Source organism: Heptranchias perlo, chromosome 9, assembly GCF_035084215.1.
Source record: "Heptranchias perlo isolate sHepPer1 chromosome 9, sHepPer1.hap1, whole genome shotgun sequence".
Taxonomy (NCBI): Eukaryota; Metazoa; Chordata; class Chondrichthyes; order Hexanchiformes; family Hexanchidae; genus Heptranchias; species Heptranchias perlo.
The window spans coordinates 87,046,955-87,067,084 of NC_090333.1; the positions used below are offsets into that span (position 1 = coordinate 87,046,955).

The 20,130-nt window shown below is 48.5% G+C and overlaps 1 protein-coding gene across 1 annotated transcript in view; it reads left to right on the forward strand.

The window, feature by feature from the left end:
* Positions 1-17,621, forward strand: part of cop1 (COP1 E3 ubiquitin ligase) — an 85,693-nt gene extending 68,072 nt beyond the window's left edge. Inside the window, exons 13-14 of the mRNA XM_067989626.1 lie at positions 13,468-13,512; positions 16,026-17,621. Of these exons, the coding sequence (XP_067845727.1) occupies positions 13,468-13,512; positions 16,026-16,043 (63 nt within the window). The 3' untranslated portion in view covers positions 16,044-17,621. The remainder of the gene's footprint in view (positions 1-13,467; positions 13,513-16,025) is intronic.
* The last annotated feature ends 2,509 nt before the right edge of the window (positions 17,622-20,130 follow it).

Sequence of the window (20,130 nt, forward strand, 5' to 3'; positions counted from 1 at the left end):
ATTCAGTGTGATGTGAGGGAGGGTGTTACCAGACGGGGTAAGTGGTGAAATATTCAGTGTGATGTGAGGGAGGGTGTTACCAGACAGGGTGAGTGGTGAAATATTCAGTGTGATGTGAGGGAGGGTGTTACCAGACGGGGTGAGTGGTGAAATATTCAGTGTGATGTGAGGGAGGGTGTTACCAGACAGGGTGAGTGGTGAAATATTCAGTGTGTGATGTGAGGGAGGGTGTTACCAGACAGGGTGAGTGGTGAAATATTCAGTGTGATGTGAGGGAGGGTGTTACCAGACAGGGTGAGTGGTGAAATATTCAGTGTGATGTGAGGGAGGGTGTTACCAGACAGGGTGAGTGGTGAAATATTCAGAGTGTGATGTGAGGGAGGGTGTTACCAGACAGGGTGAGTGGTGAAATATTCAGAGTGATGTGAGGGAGGGTGTTACCAGACAGGGTGAGTGGTGAAATATTCAGTGTGATGTGAGGGAGGGTGTTACCAGACAGGGTGAGTGGTGAAATATTCAGAGTGTGATGTGAGGGAGGGTGTTACCAGACAGGGTGAGTGGTGAAATATTCAGTGTGATGTGAGGGAGGGTGTTACCAGACAGGGTGAGTGGTGAAATATTCAGTGTGTGAGGGAGGGTATTACCAGACAGGGTGAGTGGTGAAATATTCAGTGTGATGTGAGGGAGGGTGTTACCAGACAGGGTGAGTGGTGAAATATTCAGTGTGATGTGAGGGAGGGTGTTACCAGACAGGGTGAGTGGTGAAATATTCAGTGTGTGAGGGAGGGTGTTACCAGACAGGGTGAGTGGTGAAATATTCAGAGTGTGATGTGAGGGAGGGTGTTACCAGACAGGGTGAGTGGTGAAATATTCAGAGTGATGTGAGGGAGGGTGTTACCAGACAGGGTGAGTGGTGAAATATTCAGAGTGATGTGAGGGAGGGTGTTACCAGACAGGGTGAGTGGTGAAATATTCAGAGTGATGTGAGGGAGGGTGTTACCAGACAGGGTGAGTGGTGAAATATTCAGTGTGTGAGGGAGGGTGTTACCAGACAGGGTGAGTGGTGAAATATTCAGTGTGTGATGTGAGGGAGGGTGTTACCAGACAGGGTGAGTGGTGAAATATTCAGTGTGTGAGGGAGGGTGTTACCAGACAGGGTGAGTGGTGAAATATTCAGTGTGTGATGTGAGGGAGGGTGTTACCAGACAGGGTGAGTGGTGAAATATTCAGTGTGATGTGAGGGAGGGTGTTACCAGACAGGGTGAGTGGTGAAATATTCAGTGTGTGAGGGAGGGTGTTACCAGACAGGGTGAGTGGTGAAATATTCAGAGTGATGTGAGGGAGGGTGTTACCAGACAGGGTGAGTGGTGAAATATTCAGTGTGTGATGTGAGGGAGGGTGTTACCAGACAGGGTGAGTGGTGAAATATTCAGAGTGATGTGAGGGAGGGTGTTACCAGAGAGGGTGAGTGGTGAAATATTCAGAGTGTGATGTGATGGAGGGTGTTACCAGACAGGGTGAGTGGTGAAATATTCAGTGTGATGTGAGGGAGGGTGTTACCAGACGGGGTGAGTGGTGAAATATTCAGTGTGTGAGGGAGGGTGTTACCAGACAGGGTGAGTGGTGAAATATTCAGAGTGATGTGAGGGAGGGTGTTACCAGACAGGGTGAGTGGTGAAATATTCAGTGTGTGAGGGAGGGTGTTACCAGACAGGGTGAGTGGTGAAATATTCAGAGTGATGTGAGGGAGGGTGTTACCAGACAGGGTGAGTGGTGAAATATTCAGTGTGATGTGAGGGAGGGTGTGACCAGACAGGGTGAGTGGTGAAATATTCAGAGTGTGATGTGAGGGAGGGTGTTACCAGACAGGGTGAGTGGTGAAATATTCAGTGTGATGTGATGGAGGGTGTTACCAGACGGGGTGAGTGGTGAAATATTCAGTGTGTGATGTGAGGGAGGGTGTTACCAGACAGGGTGAGTGGTGAAATATTCAGAGTGTGATGTGAGGGAGGGTGTTACCAGACAGGGTGAGTGGTGAAATATTCAGTGTGATGTGAGGGAGGGTGTTACCAGACAGGGTGAGTGGTGAAATATTCAGTGTGTGAGGGAGGGTGTTACCAGACAGGGTGAGTGGTGAAATATTCAGTGTGATGTGATGGAGGGTGTTACCAGACAGGGTGAGTGGTGAAATATTCAGAGTGATGTGAGGGAGGGTGTTACCAGACAGGGTGAGTGGTGAAATATTCAGTGTGATGTGATGGAGGGTGTTACCAGACAGGGTGAGTGGTGAAATATTCAGAGTGATGTGAGGGAGGGTGTTACCAGACAGGGTGAGTGGTGAAATATTCAGTGTGATGTGATGGAGGGTGTTACCAGACAGGGTGAGTGGTGAAATATTCAGAGTGATGTGAGGGAGGGTGTTACCAGACAGGGTGAGTGGTGAAATATTCAGTGTGATGTGAGGGAGGGTGTTACCAGACGGGGTAAGTGGTGAAATATTCAGAGTGATGTGAGGGAGGGTGTTACCAGACAGGGTGAGTGGTGAAATATTCAGTGTGATGTGAGGGAGGGTGTTACCAGACAGGGTGAGTGGTGAAATATTCAGTGTGATGTGAGGGAGGGTGTTACCAGACAGGGTGAGTGGTGAAATATTCAGTGTGATGTGAGGGAGGGTGTTACCAGACAGGGTGAGTGGTGAAATATTCAGTGTGATGTGAGGGAGGGTGTTACCAGACAGGGTGAGTGGTGAAATATTCAGTGTGATGTGAGGGAGGGTGTTACCAGACAGGGTGAGTGGTGAAATATTCAGTGTGTGAGGGAGGGTGTTACCAGACAGGGTGAGTGGTGAAATATTCAGTGTGATGTGAGGGAGGGTGTTACCAGACAGGGTGAGTGGTGAAATATTCAGAGTGATGTGAGGGAGGGTGTTACCAGACAGGGTGAGTGGTGAAATATTCAGTGTGATGTGAGGGAGGGTGTTACCAGACAGGGTGAGTGGTGAAATATTCAGTGTGATGTGAGGGAGGGTGTTACCAGACGGGGTGAGTGGTGAAATATTCAGTGTGATGTGAGGGAGGGTGTTACCAGACAGGGTGAGTGGTGAAATATTCAGTGTGTGAGGGAGGGTGTTACCAGACAGGGTGAGTGGTGAAATATTCAGTGTGTGAGGGAGGGTGTTACCAGACAGGGTGAGTGGTGAAATATTCAGTGTGATGTGAGGGAGGGTGTTACCAGACAGGGTGAGTGGTGAAATATTCAGTGTGTGAGGGAGGGTGTTACCAGACAGGGTGAGTGGTGAAATATTCAGTGTGTGAGGGAGGGTGTTACCAGACAGGGTGAGTGGTGAAATATTCAGTGTGATGTGAGGGAGGGTGTTACCAGACAGGGTGAGTGGTGAAATATTCAGTGTGTGAGGGAGGGTGTTACCAGACAGGGTGAGTGGTGAAATATTCAGTGTGTGAGGGAGGGTGTTACCAGACAGGGTGAGTGGTGAAATATTCAGTGTGATGTGAGGGAGGGTGTTACCAGACAGGGTGAGTGGTGAAATATTCAGTGTGATGTGAGGGAGGGTGTTACCAGACAGGGTGAGTGGTGAAATATTCAGTGTGATGTGAGGGAGGGTGTTACCAGACAGGGTGAGTGGTGAAATATTCAGAGTGATGTGAGGGAGGGTGTTACCAGACAGGGTGAGTGGTGAAATATTCAGTGTGATGTGAGGGAGGGTGTGACCAGACAGGGTGAGTGGTGAAATATTCAGAGTGATGTGAGGGAGGGTGTTACCAGACAGGGTGAGTGGTGAAATATTCAGTGTGATGTGAGGGAGGGTGTTACCAGACAGGGTGAGTGGTGAAATATTCAGTGTGATGTGAGGGAGGGTGTTACCAGACAGGGTGAGTGGTGAAATATTCAGTGCTGAGGGAGGGTGTTACCAGACAGGGTGAGTGGTGAAATATTCAGTGTGATGTGAGGGAGGGTGTTACCAGACAGGGTGAGTGGTGAAATATTCAGAGTGTGATGTGAGGGAGGGTGTTACCAGACAGGGTGAGTGGTGAAATATTCAGAGTGATGTGAGGGAGGGTGTTACCAGACAGGGTGAGTGGTGAAATATTCAGTGTGATGTGAGGGAGGGTGTTACCAGACAGGGTGAGTGGTGAAATATTCAGTGTGTGATGTGAGGGAGGGTGTTACCAGACAGGGTGAGTGGTGAAATATTCAGAGTGATGTGAGGGAGGGTGTTACCAGACAGGGTGAGTGGTGAAATATTCAGTGTGATGTGAGGGAGGGTGTTACCAGACAGGGTGAGTGGTGAAATATTCAGTGTGTGATGTGAGGGAGGGTGTTACCAGACAGGGTGAGTGGTGAAATATTCAGTGTGATGTGAGGGAGGGTGTTACCAGACAGGGTGAGTGGTGAAATATTCAGTGTGATGTGAGGGAGGGTGTTACCAGACAGGGTGAGTGGTGAAATATTCAGTGTGATGTGATGGAGGGTGTTACCAGACAGGGTGAGTGGTGAAATATTCAGTGTGTGAGGGAGGGTGTTACCAGACAGGGTGAGTGGTGAAATATTCAGTGTGATGTGAGGGAGGGTGTTACCAGACAGGGTGAGTGGTGAAATATTCAGAGTGATGTGAGGGAGGGTGTTACCAGACAGGGTGAGTGGTGAAATATTCAGTGTGATGTGAGGGAGGGTGTTACCAGACAGGGTGAGTGGTGAAATATTCAGTGTGATGTGAGGGAGGGTGTTACCAGACAGGGTGAGTGGTGAAATATTCAGTGTGATGTGAGGGAGGGTGTTACCAGACAGGGTGAGTGGTGAAATATTCAGAGTAATGTGATGGAGGGTGTTACCAGACAGGGTGAGTGGTGAAATATTCAGAGTGTGATGTGAGGGAGGGTGTTACCAGACAGGGTGAGTGGTGAAATATTCAGTGTGTGAGGGAGGGTGTTACCAGACGGGGTGAGTGGTGAAATATTCAGTGTGTGAGGGAGGGTGTTACCAGACAGGGTGAGTGGTGAAATATTCAGTGTGATGTGAGGGAGGGTGTTACCAGACAGGGTGAGTGGTGAAATATTCAGTGTGATGTGAGGGAGGGTGTTACCAGACAGGGTGAGTGGTGAAATATTCAGTGCTGAGGGAGGGTGTTACCAGACAGGGTGAGTGGTGAAATATTCAGTGTGATGTGAGGGAGGGTGTTACCAGACAGGGTGAGTGGTGAAATATTCAGTGTGATGTGAGGGAGGGTGTTACCAGACAGGGTGAGTGGTGAAATATTCAGTGTGATGTGAGGGAGGGTGTTACCAGACAGGGTGAGTGGTGAAATATTCAGTGTGTGATGTGAGGGAGGGTGTTACCAGACAGGGTGAGTGGTGAAATATTCAGTGTGATGTGAGGGAGGGTGTGACCAGACAGGGTGAGTGGTGAAATATTCAGAGTGATGTGAGGGAGGGTGTTACCAGACAGGGTGAGTGGTGAAATATTCAGTGTGATGTGAGGGAGGGTGTTACCAGACGGGGTGAGTGGTGAAATATTCAGTGTGATGTGAGGGAGGGTGTTACCAGACAGGGTGAGTGGTAAAATATTCAGTGTGATGTGAGGGAGGGTGTTACCAGACAGGGTGAGTGGTGAAATATTCAGTGTGATGTGAGGGAGGGTGTTACCAGACAGGGTGAGTGGTGAAATATTCAGTGTGATGTGAGGGAGGGTGTTACCAGACAGGGTGAGTGGTGAAATATTCAGTGTGATGTGAGGGAGGGTGTTACCAGACAGGGTGAGTGGTGAAATATTCAGTGCTGAGGGAGGGTGTTACCAGACAGGGTGAGTGGTGAAATATTCAGTGTGATGTGAGGGAGGGTGTTACCAGACAGGGTGAGTGGTGAAATATTCAGTGTGATGTGAGGGAGGGTGTTACCAGACAGGGTGAGTGGTGAAATATTCAGTGTGATGTGAGGGAGGGTGTTACCAGACAGGGTGAGTGGTGAAATATTCAGTGTGATGTGAGGGAGGGTGTTACCAGACAGGGTGAGTGGTGAAATATTCAGTGTGATGTGAGGGAGGGTGTGACCAGACAGGGTGAGTGGTGAAATATTCAGAGTGATGTGAGGGAGGGTGTTACCAGACAGGGTGAGTGGTGAAATATTCAGTGTGATGTGAGGGAGGGTGTTACCAGACAGGGTGAGTGGTGAAATATTCAGTGCTGAGGGAGGGTGTTACCAGACAGGGTGAGTGGTGAAATATTCAGAGTGTGATGTGAGGGAGGGTGTTACCAGACAGGGTGAGTGGTGAAATATTCAGAGTGATGTGAGGGAGGGTGTTACCAGACAGGGTGAGTGGTGAAATATTCAGTGTGATGTGAGGGAGGGTGTTACCAGACAGGGTGAGTGGTGAAATATTCAGAGTGATGTGAGGGAGGGTGTTACCAGACAGGGTGAGTGGTGAAATATTCAGTGTGTGATGTGAGGGAGGGTGTTACCAGACAGGGTGAGTGGTGAAATATTCAGAGTAATGTGATGGAGGGTGTTACCAGACAGGGTGAGTGGTGAAATATTCAGTGTGATGTGAGGGAGGGTGTTACCAGACAGGGTGAGTGGTGAAATATTCAGTGTGATGTGATGGAGGGTGTTACCAGACAGGGTGAGTGGTGAAATATTCAGTGTGTGAGGGAGGGTGTTACCAGACAGGGTGAGTGGTGAAATATTCAGTGTGATGTGAGGGAGGGTGTTACCAGACAGGGTGAGTGGTGAAATATTCAGAGTGATGTGAGGGAGGGTGTTACCAGACAGGGTGAGTGGTGAAATATTCAGTGTGTGATGTGAGGGAGGGTGTTACCAGACAGGGTGAGTGGTGAAATATTCAGTGTGATGTGAGGGAGGGTGTTACCAGACAGGGTGAGTGGTGAAATATTCAGAGTGATGTGATGGAGGGTGTTACCAGACGGGGTAAGTGGTGAAATATTCAGTGTGATGTGAGGGAGGGTGTTACCAGACAGGGTGAGTGGTGAAATATTCAGAGTGATGTGATGGAGGGTGTTACCAGACGGGGTAAGTGGTGAAATATTCAGTGTGATGTGAGGGAGGGTGTTACCAGACAGGGTGAGTGGTGAAATATTCAGTGTGATGTGAGGGAGGGTGTTACCAGACAGGGTGAGTGGTGAAATATTCAGTGTGTGAGGGAGGGTGTTACCAGACGGGGTGAGTGGTGAAATATTCAGTGTGATGTGAGGGAGGGTGTTACCAGACAGGGTGAGTGGTGAAATATTCAGTGTGATGTGAGGGAGGGTGTTACCAGACGGGGTGAGTGGTGAAATATTCAGTGTGATGTGAGGGAGGGTGTTACCAGACGGGGTGAGTGGTGAAATATTCAGTGTGATGTGAGGGAGGGTGTTACCAGACAGGGTGAGTGGTAAAATATTCAGTGTGATGTGAGGGAGGGTGTTACCAGACAGGGTGAGTGGTGAAATATTCAGTGTGATGTGAGGGAGGGTGTTACCAGACAGGGTGAGTGGTGAAATATTCAGTGTGATGTGAGGGAGGGTGTTACCAGACAGGGTGAGTGGTGAAATATTCAGTGTGATGTGAGGGAGGGTGTTACCAGACAGGGTGAGTGGTGAAATATTCAGTGCTGAGGGAGGGTGTTACCAGACAGGGTGAGTGGTGAAATATTCAGTGTGATGTGAGGGAGGGTGTTACCAGACAGGGTGAGTGGTGAAATATTCAGTGTGATGTGAGGGAGGGTGTTACCAGACAGGGTGAGTGGTGAAATATTCAGTGTGATGTGAGGGAGGGTGTTACCAGACAGGGTGAGTGGTGAAATATTCAGTGTGATGTGAGGGAGGGTGTTACCAGACAGGGTGAGTGGTGAAATATTCAGTGTGATGTGAGGGAGGGTGTTACCGGACAGGGTGAGTGGTGAAATATTCAGTGTGTGAGGGAGGGTGTTACCAGACAGGGTGAGTGGTGAAATATTCAGTGTGATGTGAGGGAGGGTGTTACCAGACAGGGTGAGTGGTGAAATATTCAGAGTGATGTGAGGGAGGGTGTTACCAGACAGGGTGAGTGGTGAAATATTCAGTGTGATGTGAGGGAGGGTGTTACCAGACAGGGTGAGTGGTGAAATATTCAGAGTGATGTGAGGGAGGGTGTTACCAGACAGGGTGAGTGGTGAAATATTCAGTGTGTGAGGGAGGGTGTGACCAGACAGGGTGAGTGGTGAAATATTCAGTGTGATGTGAGGGAGGGTGTTACCAGACAGGGTGAGTGGTGAAATATTCAGTGTGATGTGAGGGAGGGTGTTACCAGACAGGGTGAGTGGTGAAATATTCAGTGTGATGTGAGGGAGGGTGTTACCAGACAGGGTGAGTGGTGAAATATTCAGTGTGATGTGAGGGAGGGTGTTACCAGACAGGGTGAGTGGTGAAATATTCAGTGTGATGTGAGGGAGGGTGTGACCAGACAGGGTGAGTGGTGAAATATTCAGTGTGATGTGAGGGAGGGTGTTACCGGACAGGGTGAGTGGTGAAATATTCAGTGTGTGAGGGAGGGTGTTACCAGACAGGGTGAGTGGTGAAATATTCAGTGTGATGTGAGGGAGGGTGTTACCAGACAGGGTGAGTGGTGAAATATTCAGTGTGATGTGAGGGAGGGTGTTACCAGACAGGGTGAGTGGTGAAATATTCAGTGTGATGTGAGGGAGGGTGTTACCAGACAGGGTGAGTGGTGAAATATTCAGAGTGATGTGAGGGAGGGTGTTACCAGACAGGGTGAGTGGTGAAATATTCAGTGTGATGTGAGGGAGGGTGTTACCAGACAGGGTGAGTGGTGAAATATTCAGTGTGTGAGGGAGGGTGTTACCAGACAGGGTGAGTGGTGAAATATTCAGAGTGATGTGAGGGAGGGTGTTACCAGACAGGGTGAGTGGTGAAATATTCAGTGTGATGTGAGGGAGGGTGTTACCAGACAGGGTGAGTGGTGAAATATTCAGTGTGTGAGGGAGGGTGTTACCAGACAGGGTGAGTGGTGAAATATTCAGTGTGATGTGAGGGAGGGTGTTACCAGACAGGGTGAGTGGTGAAATATTCAGTGTGATGTGAGGGAGGGTGTTACCAGACAGGGTGAGTGGTGAAATATTCAGTGTATGAGGGAGGGTGTTACCAGACAGGGTGAGTGGTGAAATATTCAGTGTGATGTGAGGGAGGGTGTTACCAGACAGGGTGAGTGGTGAAATATTCAGTGTGATGTGAGGGAGGGTGTTACCAGACAGGGTGAGTGGTGAAATATTCAGAGTGATGTGAGGGAGGGTGTTACCAGACAGGGTGAGTGGTGAAATATTCAGTGTGATGTGAGGGAGGGTGTTACCAGACAGGGTGAGTGGTGAAATATTCAGTGTGTGAGGGAGGGTGTTACCAGACAGGGTGAGTGGTGAAATATTCAGTGTGATGTGAGGGAGGGTGTTACCAGACAGGGTGAGTGGTGAAATATTCAGTGTGTGAGGGAGGGTGTTACCAGACAGGGTGAGTGGTGAAATATTCAGTGTGTGAGGGAGGGTGTTACCAGACAGGGTGAGTGGTGAAATATTCAGTGTGATGTGAGGGAGGGTGTTACCAGACAGGGTGAGTGGTGAAATATTCAGTGTGATGTGAGGGAGGGTGTTACCAGACAGGGTGAGTGGTGAAATATTCAGAGTGTGATGTGAGGGAGGGTGTTACCAGACAGGGTGAGTGGTGAAATATTCAGTGTGATGTGAGGGAGGGTGTTACCAGACAGGGTGAGTGGTGAAATATTCAGTGTGATGTGAGGGAGGGTGTTACCAGACAGGGTGAGTGGTGAAATATTCAGTGTGATGTGAGGGAGGGTGTTACCAGACAGGGTGAGTGGTGAAATATTCAGTGTGATGTGAGGGAGGGTGTTACCAGACAGGGTGAGTGGTGAAATATTCAGTGTGATGTGAGGGAGGGTGTTACCAGACAGGGTGAGTGGTGAAATATTCAGTGTGATGTGAGGGAGGGTGTTACCAGACAGGGTGAGTGGTGAAATATTCAGTGTGATGTGAGGGAGGGTGTTACCAGACAGGGTGAGTGGTGAAATATTCAGTGTGATGTGAGGGAGGGTGTTACCAGACAGGGTGAGTGGTGAAATATTCAGTGTGATGTGAGGGAGGGTGTTACCAGACAGGGTGAGTGGTGAAATATTCAGTGTGTGATGTGAGGGAGGGTGTTACCAGACAGGGTGAGTGGTGAAATATTCAGTGTGATGTGAGGGAGGGTGTTACCAGACAGGGTGAGTGGTGAAATATTCAGTGTGTGATGTGAGGGAGGGTGTTACCAGACAGGGTGAGTGGTGAAATATTCAGTGTGATGTGAGGGAGGGTGTTACCAGACAGGGTGAGTGGTGAAATATTCAGTGTGTGAGGGAGGGTGTTACCAGACAGGGTGAGTGGTGAAATATTCAGTGATGTGAGGGAGGGTGTTACCAGACAGGGTGAGTGGTGAAATATTCAGTGTGATGTGAGGGAGGGTGTTACCAGACAGGGTGAGTGGTGAAATATTCAGTGATGTGAGGGAGGGTGTTACCAGACAGGGTGAGTGGTGAAATATTCAGTGTGATGTGAGGGAGGGTGTTACCAGACAGGGTGAGTGGTGAAATATTCAGAGTGTGATGTGAGGGAGGGTGTTACCAGACAGGGTGAGTGGTGAAATATTCAGTGTGTGAGGGAGGGTGTTACCAGACAGGGTGAGTGGTGAAATATTCAGTGAGATGTGAGGGAGGGTGTTACCAGACAGGGTGAGTGGTGAAATATTCAGTGATGTGAGGGAGGGTGTTACCAGACAGGGTGAGTGGTGAAATATTCAGTGATGTGAGGGAGGGTGTTACCAGACAGGGTGAGTGGTGAAATATTCAGTGTGATGTGAGGGAGGGTGTTACCAGACAGGGTGAGTGGTGAAATATTCAGAGTGATGTGAGGGAGGGTGTTACCAGACAGGGTGAGTGGTGAAATATTCAGTGTGTGAGGGAGGGTGTTACCAGACAGGGTGAGTGGTGAAATATTCAGTGTGATGTGAGGGAGGGTGTTACCAGACAGGGTGAGTGGTGAAATATTCAGAGTGTGATGTGAGGGAGGGTGTTACCAGACAGGGTGAGTGGTGAAATATTCAGTGTGATGTGAGGGAGGGTGTTACCAGACAGGGTGAGTGGTGAAATATTCAGTGTGATGTGAGGGAGGGTGTTACCAGACAGGGTGAGTGGTGAAATATTCAGTGATGTGAGGGAGGGTGTTACCAGACAGGGTGAGTGGTGAAATATTCAGTGTGATGTGAGGGAGGGTGTTACCAGACAGGGTGAGTGGTGAAATATTCAGTGATGTGAGGGAGGGTGTTACCAGACAGGGTGAGTGGTGAAATATTCAGTGAGATGTGAGGGAGGGTGTTACCAGACAGGGTGAGTGGTGAAATATTCAGTGATGTGAGGGAGGGTGTTACCAGACAGGGTGAGTGGTGAAATATTCAGTGTGATGTGAGGGAGGGTGTTACCAGACAGGGTGAGTGGTGAAATATTCAGTGTGATGTGAGGGAGGGTGTTACCAGACAGGGTGAGTGGTGAAATATTCAGTGTGATGTGAGGGAGGGTGTTACCAGACAGGGTGAGTGGTGAAATATTCAGTGTGTGAGGGAGGGTGTTACCAGACAGGGTGAGTGGTGAAATATTCAGTGTGATGTGAGGGAGGGTGTTACCAGACAGGGTGAGTGGTGAAATATTCAGTGTGATGTGAGGGAGGGTGTTACCAGACAGGGTGAGTGGTGAAATATTCAGTGTGTGAGGGAGGGTGTTACCAGACAGGGTGAGTGGTGAAATATTCAGTGTGTGATGTGAGGGAGGGTGTTACCAGACAGGGTGAGTGGTGAAATATTCAGTGTGATGTGAGGGAGGGTGTTACCAGACAGGGTGAGTGGTGAAATATTCAGTGTGATGTGAGGGAGGGTGTTACCAGACAGGGTGAGTGGTGAAATATTCAGTGTGTGAGGGAGGGTGTTACCAGACAGGGTGAGTGGTGAAATATTCAGTGTGATGTGAGGGAGGGTGTTACCAGACAGGGTGAGTGGTGAAATATTCAGAGTGATGTGAGGGAGGGTGTTACCAGACAGGGTGAGTGGTGAAATATTCAGTGTGATGTGAGGGAGGGTGTTACCAGACAGGGTGAGTGGTGAAATATTCAGTGTGATGTGAGGGAGGGTGTTACCAGACAGGGTGAGTGGTGAAATATTCAGTGTGATGTGAGGGAGGGTGTTACCAGACAGGGTGAGTGGTGAAATATTCAGTGTGATGTGAGGGAGGGTGTTACCAGACAGGGTGAGTGGTGAAATATTCAGTGTGATGTGAGGGAGGGTGTTACCAGACAGGGTGAGTGGTGAAATATTCAGTGTGATGTGAGGGAGGGTGTTACCAGACAGGGTGAGTGGTGAAATATTCAGTGTGATGTGAGGGAGGGTGTTACCAGACGGGGTGAGTGGTGAAATATTCAGAGTGATGTGAGGGAGGGTGTTACCAGACAGGGTGAGTGGTGAAATATTCTGTGCTGAGGGAGCAGTGAGATTGGGTTTGATGGAGTTTGCTTTGACTGCTCCTGCTATATTTCCATGCCGTCTGTCGCAAAGCAGGTTATCGGTTCATGTCTGGCATTGATTCACCAAGTGTTTCGTTCCATCAAAAGATTGCAGAAGCTCATGAGGGCACCATACCTCGTTCAGATCACGAAGTGGTCCTAAAGTTCCACCCTTGGGTTACCCAGTCGTATAGTTTATATTGATGACAGTTTGGGCATACTCCTGAACGTTTGACCGTTTATGGGAGTGACCAAGACATGAGAATCACATGGCAGCTTGTGATCTATTCCAGAACAGTGGTAAATCTGTGTTGTTCAATCCACAGGACTTACCATCAGTTCCCTCGAAATTGGGCTGATCTCGGCCACTCCAGATCCCAGGAGACCAAGGTTCTCTTACCAGGAGTGGTCAGTGAGCTGAACTGAGTCGAACCCAAAACTGTGGCCAATGTGCAGTTTAGATTTTGGTCATGGGACTGTTTTGTTTTGTCTTTACCAGTGATTCAGATTCATTGCTTTATTATAATATGTTATATCATATGTTATATTGTCTTATATCATTCATGTTATATCATTATATTATATCATATCTTTATATTGTTACATCTTTATATCGTATATCATTATTTTATATCATTGCATATATTGCATTGTTATTTTTTATCATATGCTATATTGTATCATTGTTATATTCTGTTATTATTCTTTTACATTGTTATAATTATATTGTAATTATCTTATGTCATTGTGCTTTTATATTTGTTGTTTTGATATATCACTCTAATATATCATTATATTATAGTTATATTATGCAATGTTCTATTATGTTCAATGTAAGACTGTTGGGTTAAAGCGATATATTTTTATCATCAGGAATCAAATGTCCTAATAGCTGCCAACAGCCAAGGCACAATAAAGGTGAGCAGAGACCAAGAATTCCTCAATCAATAGGGGGAAATGACTCTCAGATTGCAATCTAATCACAGGTGGAACGGGGAGTGTGGGACTGTGTATTTACAGGTGGAACGGGGAGTGTGGGACTGTGTATTTACAGGTGGAACGGGGAGTGTGGGACTGTGTATTTACAGGTGGAACGGGGAGTGTGGGACTGTGTATTTACAGGTGGAACGGGGAGTGTGGGACTGTGTATTTACAGGTGGAACGGTGAGTGTGGGACTGTGTATTTACAGGTGGAACGGGGAGTGTGGGACTGTGTATTTACAGGTGGAACGGGGAGTGTGGGACTGTGTATTTACAGGTGGAACGGGGAGTGTGGGACTGTGTATTTACAGGTGGAACGGGGAGTGTGGGACTGTGTATTTACGGGTGGAACGGGGAGTGTGGGCCTGTGTATTTACAGGTGGAACGGGGAGTGTGGGACTGTGTATTTACAGGTGGAACGGGGAGTGTGGGACTGTATATTTACGGGTGGAACGGGGAGTGTGGGACTGTGTATTTACGGGTGGAACGGGGAGTGTGGGCCTGTGTATTTACGGGTGGAACGGGGAGTGTGGGACTGTGTATTTACAGGTGGAACGGGGAGTGTGGGACTGTATATTTACGGGTGGAACGGGGAGTGTGGGACTGTGTATTTACGGGTGGAACGGGGAGTGTGGGACTGTGTATTTACGGGTGGAACGGGGAGTGTGGGACTGTGTATTTACGGGTGGAACGGGGAGTGTGGGCCTGTGTATTTACGGGTGGAACGGGGAGTGTGGGTCTGTGTATTTACGGGTGGAACGGGGAGTGTGGGACTGTGTATTTACGGGTGGAACGGGGAGTGTGGGACTGTGTATTTACAGGTGGAACGGGGAGTGTGGGACTGTGTATTTACAGGTGGAACGGGGAGTGTGGGACTGTGTATTTACGGGTGGAACGGGGAGTGTGGGACTGTGTATTTACAGGTGGAACGGGGAGTGTGGGACTGTGTATTTACAGGTGGAACGGGGAGTGTGGGACTGTATATTTACGGGTGGAACGGGGAGTGTGGGACTGTGTATTTACAGGTGGAACGGGGAGTGTGGGACTGTGTATTTACGGGTGGAACGGGGAGTGTGGGACTGTGTATTTACGGGTGGAACGGGGAGTGTGGGTCTGTGTATTTACGGGTAGAACGGGGAGTGTGGGTCTGTGTATTTACAGGGTGGAACGGGGAGTGTGGGCCTGTGTATTTACAGGGTGGAACGGGGAGTGTGGGCCTGTGTATTTACAGGGTGGAACGGGCAGTGTGGGACTGTGTATTTACAGGGTGGAACGGGGAGTGTGGGCCTGTGTATTTACAGGGTGGAACGGGGAGTGTGGGCCTGTGTATTTACAGGGTGGAACGGGGAGTGTGGGCCTGTGTATTTACAGGGTGGAACGGGGAGTGTGGGCCTGTGTATTTACGGGTGGAACGGGGAGTGTGGGTCTGTGTATTTACGGGTGGAACGGGGAATGTGGGACTGTGTATTTACGGGTGGAACGGGGAGTGTGGGACTGTGTATTTACAGGGTGGAACGGGGAGTGTGGGCCTGTGTATTTACAGGGTGGAACGGGGAGTGTGGGCCTGTGTATTTACGGGTGGAACGGGGAGTGTGGGCCTGTGTATTTACGGGTGGAACGGGGAGTGTGGGCCTGTGTATTTACGGGTGGAACGGGGAGTGTGGGCCTGTGTATTTACGGGTGGAACGGGGAGTGTGGGACTGTGTATTTACGGGTGGAACGGGGAGTGTGGGACTGTGTATTTACGGGTGGAACGGGGAGTGTGGGACTGTGTATTTACGGGTGGAACGGGGAGTGTGGGTCTGTGTATTTACGGGTGGAACGGGGAGTGTGGGACTGTGTATTTACGGGTGGAACGGGGAATGTGGGACTGTGTATTTACGGGTGGAACGGGGAGTGTGGGTCTGTGTATTTACGGGTGGAACGGGGAGTGTGGGACTGTGTATTTACGGGTGGAACGGGGAATGTGGGACTGTGTATTTACAGGTGGAACGGGGAGTGTGGGACTGTGTATTTACGGGTGGAACGGGGAGTGTGGGACTGTGTATTTACGGGTGGAACGGGGAGTGTGGGTCTGTGTATTTACGGGTGGAACGGGGAATGTGGGACTGTGTATTTACAGGGTGGAACGGGGAGTGTGGGACTGTGTATTTACAGGGTGGAACGGGGAGTGTGGGCCTGTGTATTTACAGGGTGGAACGGGGAGTGTGGGACTGTGTATTTACAGGGTGGAACGGGGAGTGTGGGACTGTGTATTTACAGGGTGGAACGGGGAGTGTGGGCCTGTGTATTTACAGGGTGGAACGGGGAGTGTGGGACTGTGTATTTACGGGTGGAACGGGGAATGTGGGACTGTGTATTTACAGGGTGGCAGTGTCTGATTTCAGGGGGGTTTATTTTGAAGTCGTCTCCTGCCCATCTCTCTCTGCTCATGTCTCGTTTGTGTGCAGGTGCTGGAGCTTGTATGAGGGGAGCCGGCACTGGAAGTACCTCCTGTTCTATTGCCTTCCTTGGGATTGATTAAGGCCCATACCTGGCAAACCAACATCCTCCTCATGATCGTTCACCACCACCAGCAGAAGTCGCGAGTGCCAGGACTGTAACCGTTAACTCTCCTCGTGGAGTCAGCTCAATGTGATTGGAGATTGAAGGAATTCTGTCACATCTCTTCGCGAACTGAAACCACTGACGAATAAGGAAGTTGTATTTCCCGTAGACTCGAGGGCCAGGTGTAACTGCAATGATGTCACGTCCATCTTGTGTTTGAGAGATTATTGCAATAAGCAAGGTGCAATCAGATTACCAAGGGGCAGGGTCTAGAGAAGAAAAATATCAGGCCATTCCGTTTCAGTTAATCGAGCTCTGCAGAGGTAACCTTACTATAGCCTGGGGATTCCACGCCCTAGTCTGTGCAGGTCTGAACGTATCGTGATGGTGACTGGGTTTAAAGTCAATATTTTTGACCAGAGTGGATTGTGACTAACCCAGTTGGAACTGTCACCAAACTGCGCTTTCCTTTAAAACATACCTCAGCTTCTTAGAGTTGGCCGAATGCGTTCTTTATTTCTACCTGCTGCAGTGAGACAGACAAGGATTGGGGAGAATGAAAGTCTTGTTTCAAACACTGGCGACCCTCGCAGTGAATGATCTGTGGGAGCCGTGGGCTTTAAACGTATTGGCCTGTTGCAGCCCCTGATGTCGCTGTTAATTACAGTCAGAGCATTGAACAGGCCGTCCTAGACTGTGCAGACCGGGGGTGGGGTTTGGGCAGGTCGGGGCGTGGAGCGCGGCACGGTTTGGGCAGATCGGGGCGTGGAGCGCGGCACGGTTTGGGCAGGTCGGGGCGTGGAGCGCGGCACGGTTTGGGCAGGTCGGGGCGTGGAGCGCGGCACGGTTTGGGCAGGTCGGGGCGTGGAGCGCGGCACGGTTTGGGCAGGTCGGGGCGTGGAGCGCGGCACGGTTTGGGCAGGTCGGGGCGTGGAGCGCGGCACGGTTTGGGCAGGTCGGGGCGTGGAGCGCGGCACGGTTTGGGCAGGTCGGGGCGTGGAGCGCGGCACGGTTTGGGCAGGTCGGGAGGGTACAGTTTGGGCAGATTGCAAGGGAGTCTTGGTGTGCCGAGGCCTGATGTGAGACAGGTACGGACAGGTCGCTGAGAGTGCTTTGGTTTGTAGCTGTCCCTAGTTTGGGTTTGTAAATGTAAACTGACTCAGGGTTGGGATCTGTGGGTGCACTGGGCAAATCTCCCTTCCAGACCTGTCGTCATCCTGTTATTGAGAGCAAAATACTGACCTTTTAACACAGTCACCAAGTTTACCTGGGCCTGCTACGAGTGGGTAAATATCCTGTCACAGTCCAATGTTTGATTCTAGTTCTCCATTGTGTTTCACTTCAGTCTAGTCAAACAACAGACACTAGTAGCGAGTGTTGAAGATGAAGCTTAATTTATCGAGTCAAACACTACAGCCCAATCTCAACCTTTTTGTACATTTTCCACTCTCGTAACTTCTTTCTAATCACCTCACCATCATTAAAAGTTTTTTCAAGTTGCACTGTTTGGATGTTGGATTTCCCCTGACCCCTGTGTAACTGTCCTGCTTTTAAACTCTCACCACATTTACAGCAAGTGTTCACTTCTTGCAACCTTGGAATGTGCCAAATAAGCGAAACTTTGTTACCAATATATTAGTGCTGTTTAAAGCTATCACTGACGGACTGTGTCCCTCCAGCTTCTCTCCTTGTTCCCCCAGACAACTCCTGTTCCACTTACACAGCGACTCTTTCCTCTGGTTCCCCCGCTGGGATAGTTTCACCATCTCCAGTTTCTCAACTAAGTGACGTATTCAGAGAGTATTGGCAGATACTCAGATATAGAGGGCATCGTAGCTGACGCTGATCCTCACCCCAACCAATGGCCTTGATATCGTGTAGCATCCCTATTAACAGCACAGACACAGGAACAACAACTTGTGTTTATATCGCGCCTTTAATGTAGTCAAGCATCCCAAACCGCTTCACAGGAGTGATTATCAAACAAAATTCCACACCGAGCCGCAGCTCTTTGCAGAGGGTTGAAGAGGGCAGTGTGGCTGATGTGTATATTGACTTTCAAAAGGCATTTGATAAAGTACCTGTTAGTAAAATTAAAGCCCATGGGATTAAAGGGACAGTGGTAGCGTGGATACAAAATTGGCTAAGGGACAGAAAGAAGAGAGTAGTGGTGAACGGTTGTTTTTCAGACTGGAAAAGAACTTGGAGCATGAGGGGGAGGATCCAGTTACCGTGGTCCACGTAGGAACCAATGACATTGGTAGAACTAGGAATGGGGTTCTGCTGAGGGAGTTTGAGGAGCTCGGGTCTAAATTAATAAGCAGAACCTCAAAGCTAATAATCTCTGGATTATCATCTGAACCAGGCTCAAATTGGCACAGGGTCAAACAGATCAGAGAGTTAAATGTGTGGCTCAGAGTGATGTGGGAGACAGGGGTTTTAATTCATGGGGCACTGGCACCAGTACTGGGGAAAGAGGGAGCTGGTCCATTGGGACGGGCTCCACTTAAACTGGGCTGGGACCAGTGTCCAGGGGAATCGAATAACTAGGACTGTAGATAGGGCTTTAAACTGAAAAGGGCGGGGGGGGAGGGGAAATTTAGAAACCTAATTTGGAAAGTCAAGACAATAGAACTGTGAAGTGATTTGGGTAAAGATAAGCAGAGTGTGGCAGGAAGGGTCAGAGAGTTTACCAATAATAGTGCAACAAGTACGGTCAAAGCAGGAAAAAATGGTAAAAAGTCAATATTAAAGGATCTTTATCTGAATGTACGGAGCATTCGTAACAAGATCGATAAATTAGTGACAGAAATAGAGATAAATGGGTTTGATCTCATAGTCAATACACAGACATGGTTTCAGAGTGACCAAGATTGGGAACTAAATATTCCAGGGTACTTGCCGTTTAGAAAAGACAGGGAGAATGGAAAAGGAGCTGGGGGTGTAGCCCTGATAATAAAGGATGACATAAGGACAGTGGGGAGACAGGATCTTGGCTCGGAGGATCAGGAAGGAGGATCAGTATGAGTGGAAATTAGAAATAACAAGGGGCAGAAAACACTGGTGGGAGGAGTTTATAGGCCCCCTAATAGTAGCTATACCGTTGGACAGAGTATAAATCATGAAATAATAGGGGCTTGTAACAAGGGTCAATTATCATGGGGGAGTTTAATCTGCATATAGACTGGGCAAATCAAATTGGCAAAGGTAGTCTGGAGGACGAGTTCATGGAATGTATTCGAGACAGTTTCCTAGAGCAATACGTCATGGAACCAACCAGGGAACAGGCTATTTTAGATCTTGTATTGTGTAATGAGACAGGGTTAATTAGTAATCTCTCAGTAAAGGATCCTCTGGGGAAGAGTGATCATAATATGATAGAATTTCACATTGAGTTTGAGAGTGAAGTACTTAAGTCCGAAACTAGAGTCTTAAACTTAAATAAAGCCAATTACATAGGTATAAGGGGCGAGTTGGTTAAGGTAGATTGGGAAATTAAATTAAAGGGTATGAAAATTGAAAAGCAATGGCAAACATTTAAAGAAATATTTCAATCTTCTCAACAAATATGCATTCTATTGAGAAATAAAAACTCCACAGGAAAAATGATCCACCCTTGGCTGACTAAAGAAGTTAAGGATAGTATTAGATTAAAAGAAGAGGCCAGAATGTTGCCAGAAAGAGTAGTAACCTGAGGATTGGTCGAGTTTTAGAAACCAGCAAAGAACGACCAAAAAATTGATGAGGGAGAAAATAGAATATGAAAATAAACTAGCAAGAAATATAAAAACAGATTGTAAGAGTTTCTACAAGTATGTAAAAAGGAAGAGAGTAGCAAAAGTAAACTTTGGTCCCTTGGAGGCTGAGACAGGAGAAATTATAATGGGGAATAAGGAAATGGCAGAGATGCTAAACAAATATTTTGCATCTGTCTTCACAGTAAAAAGCAGACCAGAAATAGTGGGGAACCATGGGTCTAATGAGAGTGAGGAACTTAAAGTAATTAAT